Below are 15,361 nucleotides of genomic sequence, written 5' to 3' on the forward strand. Positions count from 1 at the left end.
TAAAGACTTAAGATGAATGAATGAGAAATGAATAACAAAGCATTTATTAAGCAATTCTACTGGGATAACCCAGGTCCTAAAGCACTGGCGATACAAATAAAAAACAAAACAGCTCCTTCCTTCAAGGAGGTAGTTTTATGACAGAGACCATACACAAATGGAGAGTGATGATGAGGGAAGAGCACTTTAATCTAAATCCTTACAGGATGGTAAGTGGCTTTCTAGGTTGCTTTTGCATATGTATATCTTGCTTTTGCAAGATAAATGGTATAAAAGTCATTATTAAAGAAATGTGAGAGCATAAAAAAATTAAGTTGATAATAAGAATCAGAGACAACAGATTAGATTGCATTTGTACCCACAACATATTAAAAGAGCAAGAAGTTTCCCAGAATCTGGATAGATCTATCATGGAAAGATAACGAGGGGCAGGGGGAACTGGATAGGAAAGATGACATGGGAGAACTTTTAACCTTCACTGGTGGGAAAAGTTTTTGCAATAAGAAAATCACAGTTCTATCACAGTATCTAGATAAAAGACTAAATATGAAGTCATATATCAAAAAGTTTATTTACTATGGGAATGCTTAGTATGAAATAAGAAACACTAAATTTGGTTTTTCTTTCTCTCTTGTTTTCCCATTCCTCTCAAATGTCTTTGACTTCCTCTTATTATGGTGTTATTCCAAGTCCCTGGAAATCCCCGTGTTCATGAGATTCCTCAATACATTTCAAATCCCAACAGGTCATTTGGTCTAATTAGTTTGGGAAATTCTCATTAAAATAATTAAAATCAATGGAGAGGTAGCATTCTGCACAGAGAACTTGTCAAGCAAAAGATAGACTGGGGAGTTTCAGAAGAGAACTCCCCTCGAATCTATAATCACTTCAAATTGGGAACAAGCAAAATCAAACAAACAGCTTGAGGGAATTGTGGATTTCTTTGCATATTTTGCCTATGCCCCCAAACCTGCCCCATCTCAGTTACAGGAGAATAGCACAGAGCTGCTTTGGATATTGAGGGAAAAGAGCTTCACAAAAAGAAAAAAGGACAATAGTTTCACAAGTCACAGATTTTTATAATTTAATTTTATCCAAAGTACCAACTGCAGAAAATTACTTCCACTCTTTCCTGGGCCCTCCTCTCTTATCTTTCTATCCATTCTCTTGGTGATCTGAACAATTCTGATGGTTTCAAGTATTATCTGTAAGCACACAACTCAGATCACATGCAAACAAACATGGAGCCCCAGTTCTCTTTCTGTAGTTCAGTCCCACAGGACCTATTGCAATTTCTTTTCATCTCAATATTACATAAGTATCTCAAACTCATCATATCTAAAACATCTTCACCTTCATTTTCACTTCTAAAATCTCCTCTCTTCTTAGTTTTTCTTAATTTTTTCCCACTATAATTCCACTACTTTTCTCTTTGGCAGCATCCCTTACTCCTCACTCTCATTTCAGTTTCTACTTTTCAATTCTACTTTTACACTTATTTAAACTTGTCTCCACTATTCAAGAACTACCACAGTAGTTTAGGCTCTTGTCACTGAACACTTTTATTATTACTTCTTTCTTCCCTCTACATTTCTTTCTAGATATTTAACTTCTGTGTTTTGAGCCAAAAGAAAGAATACACACATCTTAATAGGAAGGAAGGACTAGACTAGGAATAAATTGTGAATCAAGGACGAAAAGGAGTCTCGTTAATTGGGAATGTATAAAGAAAGATAGATCATAAGCAGATAGATAGATGGATAGACAGGTGGAAAGAAAGAATGAAAAAGAAAGAAAGAAAGAAAGAAAGAAAGAAGAAAGAAAGAAAGAAAAAAAGAAAGAAAGAAAGAAAGAAAGAAAGAAAAGAAAGAAAGAAAGAAAGAAAGAAAGAAAGAAAGAAAGAAAGGAAGGAAGGAAGGAAGGAAGGAAGGAAGGAAGGAAGGAAGGAAGGAAGGAAGGAAGGAGGAAGGAAGGAAGGAAGGAAGGAAGGAAGGAAGGAAGAAGGAAGGAAGGAAGGAAGGAAGAAAGAAGAAAGAAAGAAAGAAAGAAAGAAAAGAAAGAAAGAAAGAAAGAAAGAAAGAAAGAAAAAGGGAGGGAGGGAGGGAAGGAAGGAAGGAAGGAAGGAAGGAAGGAAGGAAGGAAGGAAGGAAGGAAGAAGAAAGAAAGAAAGAAAGAAAGAAAGAAAGAAAGAAAGAGTTTGAATTAACTCTCAAGAACCAACATTTAATTTTTTATTATGAGCATTTACACATTGGAATGTTAGAAATCAGGGCTTGTTTTGTTGTTCTTGTTGATTATCTAAATTAATTAGAATTAAAGAAAATATTAATATAGATTAACTTTAAAAGTAGGTTGTTCAAACATATTTTTAAAGAAGTTGTTAAACATTTATCATGTAAACTGAAGCACAAACCCTACAGAACCTGGATGTCTTTTTTCCAAAAATAACTAGAAAGAGCCTGTGCTTGTAAAAGTCAAAAATGATCTTTATTAAGCAGGTACTTAAATAAATGTGGGGCAGAAATAGCTCAGTTTGGGTCTAACAGAAAGTACTGTACATACTTTTCCAAGAAAGGATGGTGGAAATTTTAGAGGGAGGTGGGAAATAGGAAGATTTGGGGAGGAGAGGAAGCACAGTGTTTTAAGTATGCTGGGTAAAGAGCTCCAGAGATAGGGTGATGACTTCCTGGAACAAGAAAAGTCCAAGGCTCTGGTACAGGCAAGATAAAAACGGGATGTGTCCAAGGGTTTAAGGCTAAACTCATCGCTCAGGGGCTGCCCAAGGCTGGTTTCAGCTTAGCCAGTTCAGAGTCATTGACTCGGCTCTTCTGGATGGGTTTAGTTTTGGTCACCACAAAGGACTATGGTTTGTCAAACCATTTTGCCTCCTAAATGGTCAAGATAGTCCCTATCAGTTAGTTGGATAATCAGAGAGCTCAAGCAAAATACGGTAGTTAGAAAATTCATTTTCACAGTAAGCACACTCATAGCTATAACTATAACTATAATCTATCTATCCACACCCATATATGCAAACATACAGATTCATATGTGTATTGTATGTGTGTGTGTGTATATATATGTATGTGTACATATATATATATGTGTGTGTGTATATTTATAATAGTTATAGTTACAGTTACATATAAAGTTACAAAGAGTTATAGCTAGTTATAGAATTATACATACAACTATAAAACAGGTAGATAAACATAGAGGTACAGGTAAATCCCGTATCATATCTATGGCTATTCACTTCTTCTACATCTGAAATGTACAGATACATAAATATAGATATCGAAATGAGTTTCTGTATTTGTGTGTATGTATATATTTATATCCAAATTAAATAGGCTCCCTCTAGGCCTTGATTCAGTTCCAGGAAAAAAAGAGCTATAGATATAAGGAAGGGGAAAGGGAAAAAAGAGACAGGGGAGGTGGAACAGAGACAGAGAGAGAGAGAAACAGAGAGACAGAAAAAGAGATTTATAAATCACAGTATACTCAAGTTTGGCTTCATCACCTACTAGGCTAATTCAAATCAGAACTCAACATATAGATTTCTTTTAAAAATATGAATTAGGAGATTTAAATGTTTTCTGAAGCAAACCTAAACCAGACAAAGGTTTTAAACATTTTTAAGTTCCTGTTTTCAGAAAATGTATTTGATACATTAAAAAAAAATCAAACTAAAAGCAATCCATTGCAAAACCCATTTCAGGATGGGAGAGCACAATAAAAATAGAAAAGGGAAACACATTTAGAATAGTGAACAAGACAGACATAGTCTCAATACGAGGGGGTTGCTATTAAAACTGTTAAAAATGTGTACTCGGATTATATGAATTATCTACACAGCAAAAAAAAGAGAATTTAAATTTAATCCTAGACTTCCAAGTAAAAGTTCACTAATTTATTTTAACTATTTTCAGTTGTTTTTTTAAAATTTAATTTATTTACTTATTCATTCTAAGTTATTTTAACTATTTCAGACAAATAAGCAATATACTCATATTTATTCTGAAAATATGTATTTATAATTTAAATATTCACAAATAAAATTGCAATGAAACACAAAAATGAATACTTTTTTCATTAGAATATTTTGGAATAAAGAAAGGAATTAAAATGCCAAGTTGTTAAAGATTTTAATTTTTTCAAAGTTGTTAGAAATAATGTAGTCTGTGGCATTGGACACATTAATGTTAATAAAGTTCTAAAGTTGAAAAGAATGAGTGTTTATGTAACTTGTATATAATTTAGAAGAGAATATTTTTAATACTGAGGCATCTAAATGGCACAGTAAATAAAGGGCTGGGCCTGGAGTCTGGAAGACTCATCTACCAGAGTTTAAATCTGGTCCCAGAGACTTTCTAGCTATATGATTCTAGAAAAGTCATTTAACTCTATTTGCCTCTGTTTCCTCATGTGTAAAATGAGCTGGAGAAGGAAATGGCAAATCACTCCAGCATTTTTGTCAAGAAAACCCCAAAAGGGATCACAAAGAATCAGACACAACTGAAGTGACTGAATATCTTCGATATTACTAACAGAGAGTGTCTATTAAGAAGTGAGCATTGAAATAAAAAACTCCTGGTTTGCTTTTGCCATCAGAGAAATGTATTTTTAAGTGAATAAAATGTCATAAACTACGATGTCAACTACATATAAAAGAAGTAATTTACTAAGATATACCTGAATCATCTGGACATTTAATTGGTAGGCTTTCCGGATCCAAAATTTCTTGGGAGATGAATTGTCTGTTTCAGTAGACCTCTACTTCAAATCTGCATGAAAAATAGATATACAATCCAGAAAAGTTATAGGCAACATCTTATTAACTGGATAGATTTACTTTATCATACACAATGAAAATAGAAAATTTTCTAAATTATACTCGAATCCTTTCATTTACCCATAGACCCTTTCAATGAAATAGGAGCAGTGTTTCTTAGTGTAAAAGAACAGACATTATATTTGGCATCAAAACTGAGTCTGGATTCTAGCTTTGAAACTTAGCTATCTAAACAGATAAATCATTTTAACCTCTATGATCCTCACTTTCCTTACCTGTAGAATGTGAATGTCCAGATCATTAGCAAACAACAAAATCTATGTAAAAGTGAATTATTATTCCATAGATGTTCTTTCTACTTATAAAGGAAACAAAATACTTCCACTAGGTTTAGCCCTTGGATAGTTTGATTGGTTTCCTTCCTGTTAATTTAGGATACAGTTCCTGAATTGCCAACTTTTCTCTGATATTGATCTCCTGTTCCTTTGTCCTGAATTCTGGGCTCAGACAGAATGATTTAATCCCTCTTCTTCCACAATAAGTCTTTGAATACTTAAGGAAAGTTACCATTGAAAGAAGCAGAATTTTAGAGAAGAGCAGAATACAGAGTTCTAAGCCTTGGGTTCAGAGTCACATTGCTTGTTGGGATATTGGACCAATTACTAGCTCTGACAATAGTGCGTTGTGTGCCCCTCAACCAAAGCAGAAGAACAGGCAGCTCTAAAAGAAAGAAATCTAAATTATCAACCACTATATGGAAAAATGTTTCACATCATTAATAATAAAAGTGAAATGTAAAATAAAACAATTCTGAAGCTCCACCTCAAAGCAATAGCATTGATAATGATAATATAAAAGGAAAATGACAGCTATCTTTAAGGAATGGAATTAAAACACTCTATTATTATTATTTCAAAATATCTTGTGTTGGAAGTCATGTCCAAGAGCTAGGAAACTCAAGTTGAAAGCCCTTTCTTCTTCGTCCTCCTCCTCCTCCTCCTCCTCCTCCTGCACTTTCTGTTTTTCAGAAGAAAGCTTGAAACAATAATCATAATAAAAAAATTTCTGGCAGGCTTGCCAAAATTCACATATTATTGAAAGGACAGGACCACACTGATATTTACATACTCTTGATAAAGGAAATCAGAAATAAAAAAGGAAGCTGTAGATAAATGGCTGACAGTTTTTTCCTTGGAGAAGGGGAAAAAAAGGAGTGATTAGAATTGTTTCATCATGAGCCCAAATGCAATTAGAAATAGCATGTCATAAGATAGTTGGATCACCTTGTCTTGTAATGTGCATAATGAGCAAAAGAAAAAACAACAACAACAACATGGAAGTAATTGAACTTATGTGCAAACATCTGTAGCAGAGGATGAAAGAATTTTTACAAATAATATGAAAAGATACTCCAACCCAGTCAATTTATATTTTCATAATAAGTGATTTTAATGGGAAATGGGAAAAGGGAGCATAGTGAAAAAAAAGTTGGGAAATATGATTGATGTTTAAAAAGACAAAGGAGTCTTATTAAGTAGCAGAGTTAAAAGTAAGACTACAGATAGCTTAGCATAAAAACCAAATAAACCACATCATCCTAAGAAAATTAAGAGATAAATGAAATAGGAAGACAAGAAGGAACTGGAAAAGATATTTCCATATTTATCTATTTTTCTCACCAGTGACAATGAAAACACAATTTTGGGGCTCTATTACTTTACTCATTTATATGCTACTGCATATAGGGAAGAAGAAATGGTGACTAAATACAGGAAGTCATGAAGATGCCTGGACAAGATCAAGTACACAAATGCAAAATCAATGCTAAAACTCATATATCTAGAAAGCAGCAAGATTATTTTGCAAAATCTACTGGAAGGAAGGAAGGGAGGAAGGAAAGGAGGGAAGGAAGGAAGGAAAGGAGGGAAGGAAGGAAGGAAGAGAGAAAGGAAGGAAGGAGGAAGGAAGGAAGGAAGGAAGGAAGGAAGGAAGGAAGGAAGAGAAGAAGGAAGGAAGGAAGGGAGGAAGGAAGGAAGGAAGGGAGAAGGGAAGGAAGGAAGGAAGGAAGGAAGGAAGGAAGGAGGAAGGGAGGAAGGAAGGGAGGAAGGAAGGAAGGAAGGAAGGAAGGAAAGGAGGGAAGAAGGAAGGAAGGAAGGAAGGAAAGAAGGAAGGAGGGAAGGAGGAAGGAGGGAGGGAAAAGAGAAGTTTAAGACTCAAAAAAAGTGGATCAGTCAATGAACAAGCCATATTTTGCCTTAATACCTAGGAAATATTAAAAGAACTAGAGGAAGTCTTCCTATGGGTCTATGTGGGAATATGGACAAGAATTACACAGACGATGCTGTCGATGGTGGCAGCATACACATCAGTGAGATACACAGATAGAATGAAGATGTTCTTCCCATCCCAGGTATAACTTTTTAAAAATCCTTGTTGTCCTTCAGACTCATTCCAGATGCTTATTTTGTACATGAACATTTCAGAGTTCATTAACAGAGAGGAAAAATACCTGTGGATGATGGCATAAATCAAGGTATAACATTTCTGTGTGTAGCTGAGACAAAGGGACAAAGTAAGTACTGGGAATTGAGTAGATTGGGAAATTAGACTATAGAGAAAATATAAATATGGATGTTAACTTCCCCTTAGACTGTGAGCCTTTCAGTGAGCACTGAACTCACTCATGGAGGAATAAATGAAAGTGCCTGGAGGGATAATATACATAGTGACTATCAGGATCTTCATTGTGGGATATGTTTATATTGAATGGACTGCAAAAGAAAAAAGATATTGCATTTAAGTTCTACCTCTGAAGCAACAATCAAATAATATCGTTTAAATGTTCGTTTTGTGCCAGGTTACAGTTGCCATTTTTAAGTCATCTATGATTCTCCATGATCCCATTAGGAGTTTTCTTAGCAAATTTACTAGAGTATATTTTCTTCTCCAGATCACTATACAGATGAGGAAACTGAGGCAAACAGGAGTAAGTGACTTGTCAAGGGTCATTTATATAAATGTCTGAAGCACAATTTGAAATAATGAAGAGCTGCAAATATAGGTTCAGGGAAATGACGTATTTGGTTCTAGACATGTTGAGTTTGAGATTGCTATAAAACATTTAGCTCTAGACGTCCAATGGGCATTTGGTGACATGGGCTGCAGCTCGGGAGAAAGATTAGAACTGGATATTTAGATGCAAGAATCATTTGGGTGAGGGCAATAATTTAACTGATGAGAGGTAAAAATGAAGTCAAAGGGTGTAGAAAGTAATAAATAAAAAGTAACAAAAACAAGTTAGCTTTTGAGCTAGATCAAAAAGATCTTTGAGAGATACCTACCATTAATGACCAAATGATGGATGAAGCTTCCCCCAAAAGAAACTAGGTTGTAGCTGGACGGGTGGGTGAAGACTCAAGAGAGTAGTTACAAAAATCCGCAGATAAATATTCTAGAAGGAAGTGGTCAACCATGGCGATCAGAAAGGAAGAATGAGGATTAAGAAAAGGCCGTTAGATCTGACCACGAAGGTTTTTGATAACTTGGAACAGTAATTTCAGCCAAATTGCAGAGGGTTTAGAAAAGAACAACTTGTGTCAATGACTGCTTTGAGCAGAGAAGCTGAGAAATGGAGGGAGATGGTTAAGAGATAGAAGGGCTAATAGGCTGTAGGTGCACCTGTCTGTAGGTAACAGGGGAGGGTCAGGTAAATATGGAGAGACTGAAACTTGAATGGTAGTAAGGGAAATGCCGAGAATGGATCCAAGAGTGCTGGGTGCAGAGGGATTCGATTTGGCAAGTAGGAAAGCTACTGCTATATCAGAGAATTAAGTGACGTGGGAAAGGGGATGAGGGGAGGTTATCATATGGATGAGATGAGAATGAGGAAAGAAAAGGGATTTTTGAGCAAATGGAGGCTCAAGAAGAAACAGCCATGGTTATGAATATGACAGACCATCAATTAAGCAATAGGGGGCTTCCTTCTATACTATCTAGTTAAAATGAAGTAATATAAATTTGTAGTGTATTGAGTCAACATAGCTTCATGATTTTCTTCCAGCTCGTGGATAAGATTGAAAGATTGTGATATGAGGGATATTTTAGGCTCGAAGTTTGAGACAGAAAATAAACATTAATAAGGTGCTTGCTATATCAGACATTGTGCTAAGCACTTTATAAATATTATATTTGATAAGCTGAGATTGGCAATAGGTCAAGGAGTAAGGGATTCAAGACTAGAAGAGGGGATACAGATAAGGTAGTTTGTTAAGATAGGGAAGAGAAAGTAGCTAATACAGGATTGATGGGAAAGTACTGAGGGGTGGCCATGGTGAGGGTAAAGGAAAACAGCAGCACTTTTGAGGCACTGGAAAAGGTGGGCCTGGGGGAAGACCCCAACCATACCTTGCACACTGTAGGTAAGCTCTAAGTACCTAAGTAGGAGATGGTCACTGAGTCCATTTCAGTCACATCTGACTCCTGACCCCATATGAAGTTTTCTTGGCAAAGGTACTGAAATGGTTGGCCATTTCCTTCTCCAGCTCGTTTTACAAATGAGGAAAATAAAGCAAAAAAAAAGGTTAATTTGCTTGTCCAGGATTGCCCACACGTGTCTGAGACCTGATGTGAACTGAGGCCCTGTCTCCAGATCTGTCACTCTATCTCCTGTCCCATCTAGTAGGGAGATTGTATAAAATATAATGGTAAAATTCATATGGGACTCAAACTTCTGGCAATCTCATTCACCCAAGAGCACAGGTAAGTAGAATGAAGCATGTAAAAGAAGCCTCTGAGCATCCAAAACACAAAAGTTCATAAGTATTACTCTTAAAAGTCTTTCAGAACTATTTAGTGGTTATATATATGTGTGTGTGTGTGTGTGTGTGTATAAATATATATATGTGTGTGTGTCTGTAAAAGTATATAATATATAAATATAATCAATTATATAAACAGAAAACAAATACGTGTGTGTGTATACACACACACACACATACACACATATTAGTTTTTTATTTAGACGTCAACTTTCTCAGGTTATAACAGATTAGAAAAAATCAATATGGGGGAAGAAATGGTGAAAGTAATGATAAAAGTATGGCAATTGGAAGCTGTGAAAAGAATTATAAGGAAAGGAATAAATAAGAGAAAAATATTAAAAAAAGAAGACATGAAAACTCTAACATTAGTCTGTAAAACCTGAGTTCCATATTGCCTCTGAATCAAACTAGATCAATCAAGTCACACTACTCAATGCCCTAAATAACTCTTTACTGAACTTAAATCAGAGGGCAGTTGCTGTATCTATCAGTAAAAGGAGTTTCTCCATGGGGAAATTCTTCACAAGAGTGAAATTCTAAGTCCAGATTTTAAAAATGAAGGGGGAAAAAGCATTAAAACAAAAAACAACAATCAAAGACTATTTAGCATAAAGACAAAAAAAAAACTATAGATTACTTAGTAATCATTCTAGAATAATATTTTTTTAAAAAATCATATTATAATGACAATCCTATTCAAGTAACTAAACTATGTCCAGCATTCTGGGATTTACTAAAATAATATTTCCTTGATCTGACTTTGTTTTTTAAACTCAGTATAGCTACTATCTAGAGAATTGGAACTTCAAAACATTTAGCCTTCCTCTATACACTGTCTTATTCCATGTCTTGCTAGACTGACTAGCTGAGTTGTGGTCACTGAAACTAATGCATTACCTGGAGGTCCACCTTCCAGGAGTAAATCTCTACAAAATTATCTACTCCATTTTTGGAAGGACAGAAATGCACTCTGTCACTGGTTGCATGACTCACTAGAACTTGTCTCTTGATATAACCCCTGGAAACTTAGAAACTTCATTTTAAATGGCATATCAACATAAAATTTGATCAGCATTGTTAGGCACATTTGGAAATTATTCACAAAAATTAACATATTAAAATTGTGACATGATTATTTTGAAATTAATTTTTTATCCTCAGTTGTTTCTGGAAAAGGAGTTATTTGATAGATGCAGAGAAGGAAAAAATACACTAAATACAAAATCTAATTAAGGAATCATGAATTGACTAGATATTGAATATTAATTGATAGTATTGAGAAGGTGCTTGTTATGATAAAAGTAGATAATTATTATTTTTTTTTATTACATTTCTATATATGTTATTTTGGGAGACTGGGGAGGAAAATAGTAATGTTTTAAAAAATCAGAGCACAAAAAACTCAACTCATAGTATGTTTAATTCATTTCAACAGAAAATGATTAAGTGCTTTCAATGTGCAAAGGGGATCCAAAATAAATAAGCCATAATACCATTGTCCACTTCCAAACCCAGCCTACAATTTTATTTTCCTCTGAGCGCTGAAAAATGGAAGGGATCCTAACCAGTGTAGGTGGGGTACATATATAAGGGATAGGTGAGTGAGGGTATTCTAGGTATAGAATCAAAATCATGGAGATAAGTAGAGTTTTACCCATAACTGGTAAATGGCTTAACAGTCAAGAACTGTATATAGATTGGCTTTAAATCCAGGTCTTCCTAACTGCAATCCGGCAATCTCCTCTGCCATGTATTTCACCAGGTATGAATAGTATGATTAATCTGGTGCATGTTTGGAGCAATGAGCCTAGAATTTATTATTCTTATGATTATATTATATATATATTACATATATTATGATTATATGAGGAGGTCATTATAATACTAAGTCTGGGATAGTAAGGTCCTTAACTGTGGTGAGGGTAGTGGGAATAGGAAGGACTTGAAAGTGATGTTAATGGATTCAATGTGCAGTAAAAGTGAAAGAAATCAAAAACAGATAACTTGAACATGCTGAATAAACAGGTAAGTTTTCAAAATGTCACATAAAAAAGACACATTCTGAAGAAAATACTATTTATTCTGGCAATATACAACTCATACACATTTCAGTACTGAAGGGTAATAAAAATAATAGGGCAAACAAGCATCTAGTTGCATAAAACTCTGATTTCTCCTTCAGATGCTTTGGACTTGATGGTGAATTTTCAGTGCAGCACAGAGGAGTCATCAGGTTATATAATTTAAATAGAACAACAAAGTAATGTACTTGAAATGAATTTTAGTGATTTTAAAAATTAAACAGTGCCTCCAGTCACTTCTATTCTGTGTATGTATAAGTTTACATTTTTGAAAGACCCCCCCCCCCCCCCCTGCATTGACAATGTCAGAATCATAAATTACAAAAAGCTCAGCCACGATCTAGGAACACCAGGCAGTATCTGTTTCAATAAATTGGCAAACTTGATCTGATATCACTTCTCTATAACGGAACCATTTTCAACTTGTGCATATCCTTGGGAAGAACTGCAGTCACATTTAAACAGATTTTTAAAAATCTATTTTTATATAAATCTTAAGGCATAGTTACAAACAAATAAAATTGGCATTTACAAAGCACTTTACAAGGCACTTTACATACAGTAGAGCATTTGATTCTTACAACAACAAAGTAGAAAAATAAAGGGAGTGATGTTGGAAGGTGTAGGAGGTGACCCTTGTAAAATCTAAGTTTCAGAACAACTTGTGGTACATCAGACACTCTGGAAATCTTCCTAAAAAAAGGACAAACTTCAAAATGGATCCATACTCAACATGTCTCCATACTTAAAATAAAACCTAAAATTAAATAAACTGATGATGAATAGCAGTTCATCTGAATTGATTTTTCCTTCTTACCTATCACACTTTCTGTCAACAGAGATTCCCAAACCATTGTGAAAACTAGTAAACTGTCCTGCAGTTTCTCTTCATTTTTTAACAATTCACTTCTAATTAAAGAGCAGCTTACTCCCTTTTCTTGAGAACTACCTGCTGCCTGAAGCATTTATTTATCCTGTCGCCATTAGGGGCGAGATGACGGCACCATAAATCATAGAGTGCTTCATTCGGTTCTGCAATGGCCAAAGAGCATGATCGTTCTGTGATATTTCCATAGAGATGAACTCCAGACATTTAAAAGACGAATAATAACGTGAGGGAGAATGCCAGGAGAGAAAAATTCTTGGCTGTACAGATGCTTTCCAACATAAAAACTGACATCGTCTGTAAAGATCCAGAGCAGAAAGGGACATCAACGCTCCAACACGACTCCTTCCTGTTTACAGATCAGTAAACTTGAAAATTAGGGGAGATAAAGGTGCCAGCTTACCACAATCCAGGATTAAATTAGGAGCTGGCGAGTTACACAGCAAATCCAACTCAGTGACCAATTCCATAGGGCAGAAGGGAACAAGTATTTATTAAGCACCTCCTGGGTGCCAGGCTTTGTGCTAAGTGCTTTACAACTATTATCTCATTTGATCAAAAAGGAAAGGGGACCCCAATTTATTTATCCTGAGATACAGAAGAACTGTCTTTACCTTAGATTTTTGGTGACCATCCTTTAACTTCAGAGGATTATTAACAACTTAATGCAAAACTGACTGAGCAAGATGCATGAGCTTCTCCTAACTGGTAAAATTAGAGCAATGGATTAGATCAATGCTAATGTCCCTGCCAGCTCCATGATCCAGTGCCTTTCAAATGAAATTTTAACATTCAAATGATAATATGACATCTCATATCTTTCACTGTAGTTTTACTTGATGGGAAAGGGGAACCTTAATATTTTTTTGTGCTTCCCACACTTAAGCATAAACACACATGTATTGTATACATATATGTGTATTATGTATACACACTGTGTGTATATGTATATGTATAAATACACACACAAATATATTCCTTACCAGATTATAAACTGATGAACAAGCCTTTAAAGGAGCATCGATTATATGGTACTTAATGACCATGTAAAAGCAATATATCCACACGTGCATTATATACATATGATGTGTGTCTCTGTGTGTGTGCATTTTATATATATAATACACACACACACGTGTTTCTATTCTGTGTATATATACACACATAAAATATAAACACATATGTTTGTTTATATATACACACATATACACACAGAGAGAGACATATATGTACATATGCAGGTACACACAGACATTTCCCTGTACCTATCTATAAAGGGAGATACAGATATCTAGGTATATATACATACATACATGCATGTGACTTATTGATACACATACATACATATATGTATGTGAGATAAATGCAAATACACCCACATATACACACATACATAGATAGGTATCTACCTCCCTATACAGACAGGTACAGGGAGATAGAGATACGTATGGATTTTAGTTATAGCTTTAATGAGTAGACTGGAATCTCTGCTCCTTTTCAAGACCTGCTCATCAGTTATTGTCTAACAACCTTTGAAGCCATCTATAAAGAACAAAAGTTTAGTGACCGTAATCTATGGCTTATTTTGCTTAAAACACTAAGAAAAGGACCCAAGAACAGAATTAAGCCACTGTAGTGATCTGAATATCATTCATTAGAAAATACAGGAAAAGTGCTAAATTCCCTTCTGCCAGGCTACGGTAGCAGCTCCCATTAACATGGGTCCCCACCGATCTGAAGCAGACCCCGAGTCCCTACCACGGTCCTTGGTCCTAAAAATCTGGGGAAATGTTTCCCTCTTTAAAGACTGATTCAGATTCAGCCACCACACCATCACCACCCGACACAGTCACTCGTCCGTTCAGGACTTTAGCTCTGTAAACCTAAAATCATGCAGCAACTCAACAAAGTTTCTCAAAGTGCAATATGTGTTACAGGTACTGTCAAATTCAACAAAACCATCTTGGGAAAAAGACAAAACATTATACACTAAATACAGCGCCCCGTGAGGGCTCTGCTTTCAGAGGATTCCCCTGACTGTACAAAAGTGAGTTATTCCATCATAACTTTACATTAGTCTGTGTTCACAACAGTAAATCTTATTATAGTCATTTAATGATACTCATATACATACTTTAAACTTGGCATTTTGTAGTAATTACAAACAGGAGAACCTGGTTCAGCTATTCTGTGCATTAATAATGAACCTACTGTACATTATCCAAAGGGAATCGCTTTTCCCTTTTGGCCAAATGCCCGTCACGGATCCTTGGGCAGGGTTCTTGTTCTCTGAAGAACCACGTTGAGTTCCTCGATCACTTTGGACGGTAACTTGTTATCAGTTTCCAAACTAGATCTGTTATTCTTGTCCTCAATCTTCCTCAGAAATTTCAAGTCTTTATGTGATTTGTGATGAAGAATGTCAGCCCCTGAGTCCTCCAGACAGTTCAAACTCCGGTGCTTTTTAGTCCGATTCCGGAGTTTGTCCTCCTTGCGTTCCAAACAATGAGCCACCATGGAGGCCCTCTCTCTTAGACTGGCTTCCACCGACTCTTTCTCCTGTTTGTCGAGTCCTGCTTTTGCATTCTAAATGAAACAAAGAAGTTCACATGAGAGCAATTCCCAACCATACAAGTGCATCCTAAAATATAATTTTTTTTACATTTGGTTTTCAAACTTTTTGAGTTCCAGGGTCTCTACCTTATTCCTTCCCAAACCCTTTGATAAGAAACCACATGTGAAACTATACAAAATATTTCCATAAAAATCATTTTGTGAA

General features: G+C 35.3%; 1 protein-coding gene across 1 annotated transcript in view; it reads right to left on the reverse strand.

The window, feature by feature from the left end:
* Positions 1 to 11,674: 11,674 nt before the first annotated feature.
* Positions 11,675 to 15,361, reverse strand: part of ARAP2 (ArfGAP with RhoGAP domain, ankyrin repeat and PH domain 2) — a 220,798-nt gene continuing 217,111 nt past the window's right edge. The window contains exon 35 of the mRNA XM_051967002.1: positions 11,675 to 15,168. Coding sequence (XP_051822962.1) covers positions 14,842 to 15,168 — 327 coding nt within the window. The 3' untranslated portion in view covers positions 11,675 to 14,841. The remainder of the gene's footprint in view (positions 15,169 to 15,361) is intronic.

Source organism: Antechinus flavipes, chromosome 6 (assembly GCF_016432865.1).
Source record: "Antechinus flavipes isolate AdamAnt ecotype Samford, QLD, Australia chromosome 6, AdamAnt_v2, whole genome shotgun sequence".
In the NCBI taxonomy this organism is placed as follows: domain Eukaryota; kingdom Metazoa; phylum Chordata; class Mammalia; order Dasyuromorphia; family Dasyuridae; genus Antechinus; species Antechinus flavipes.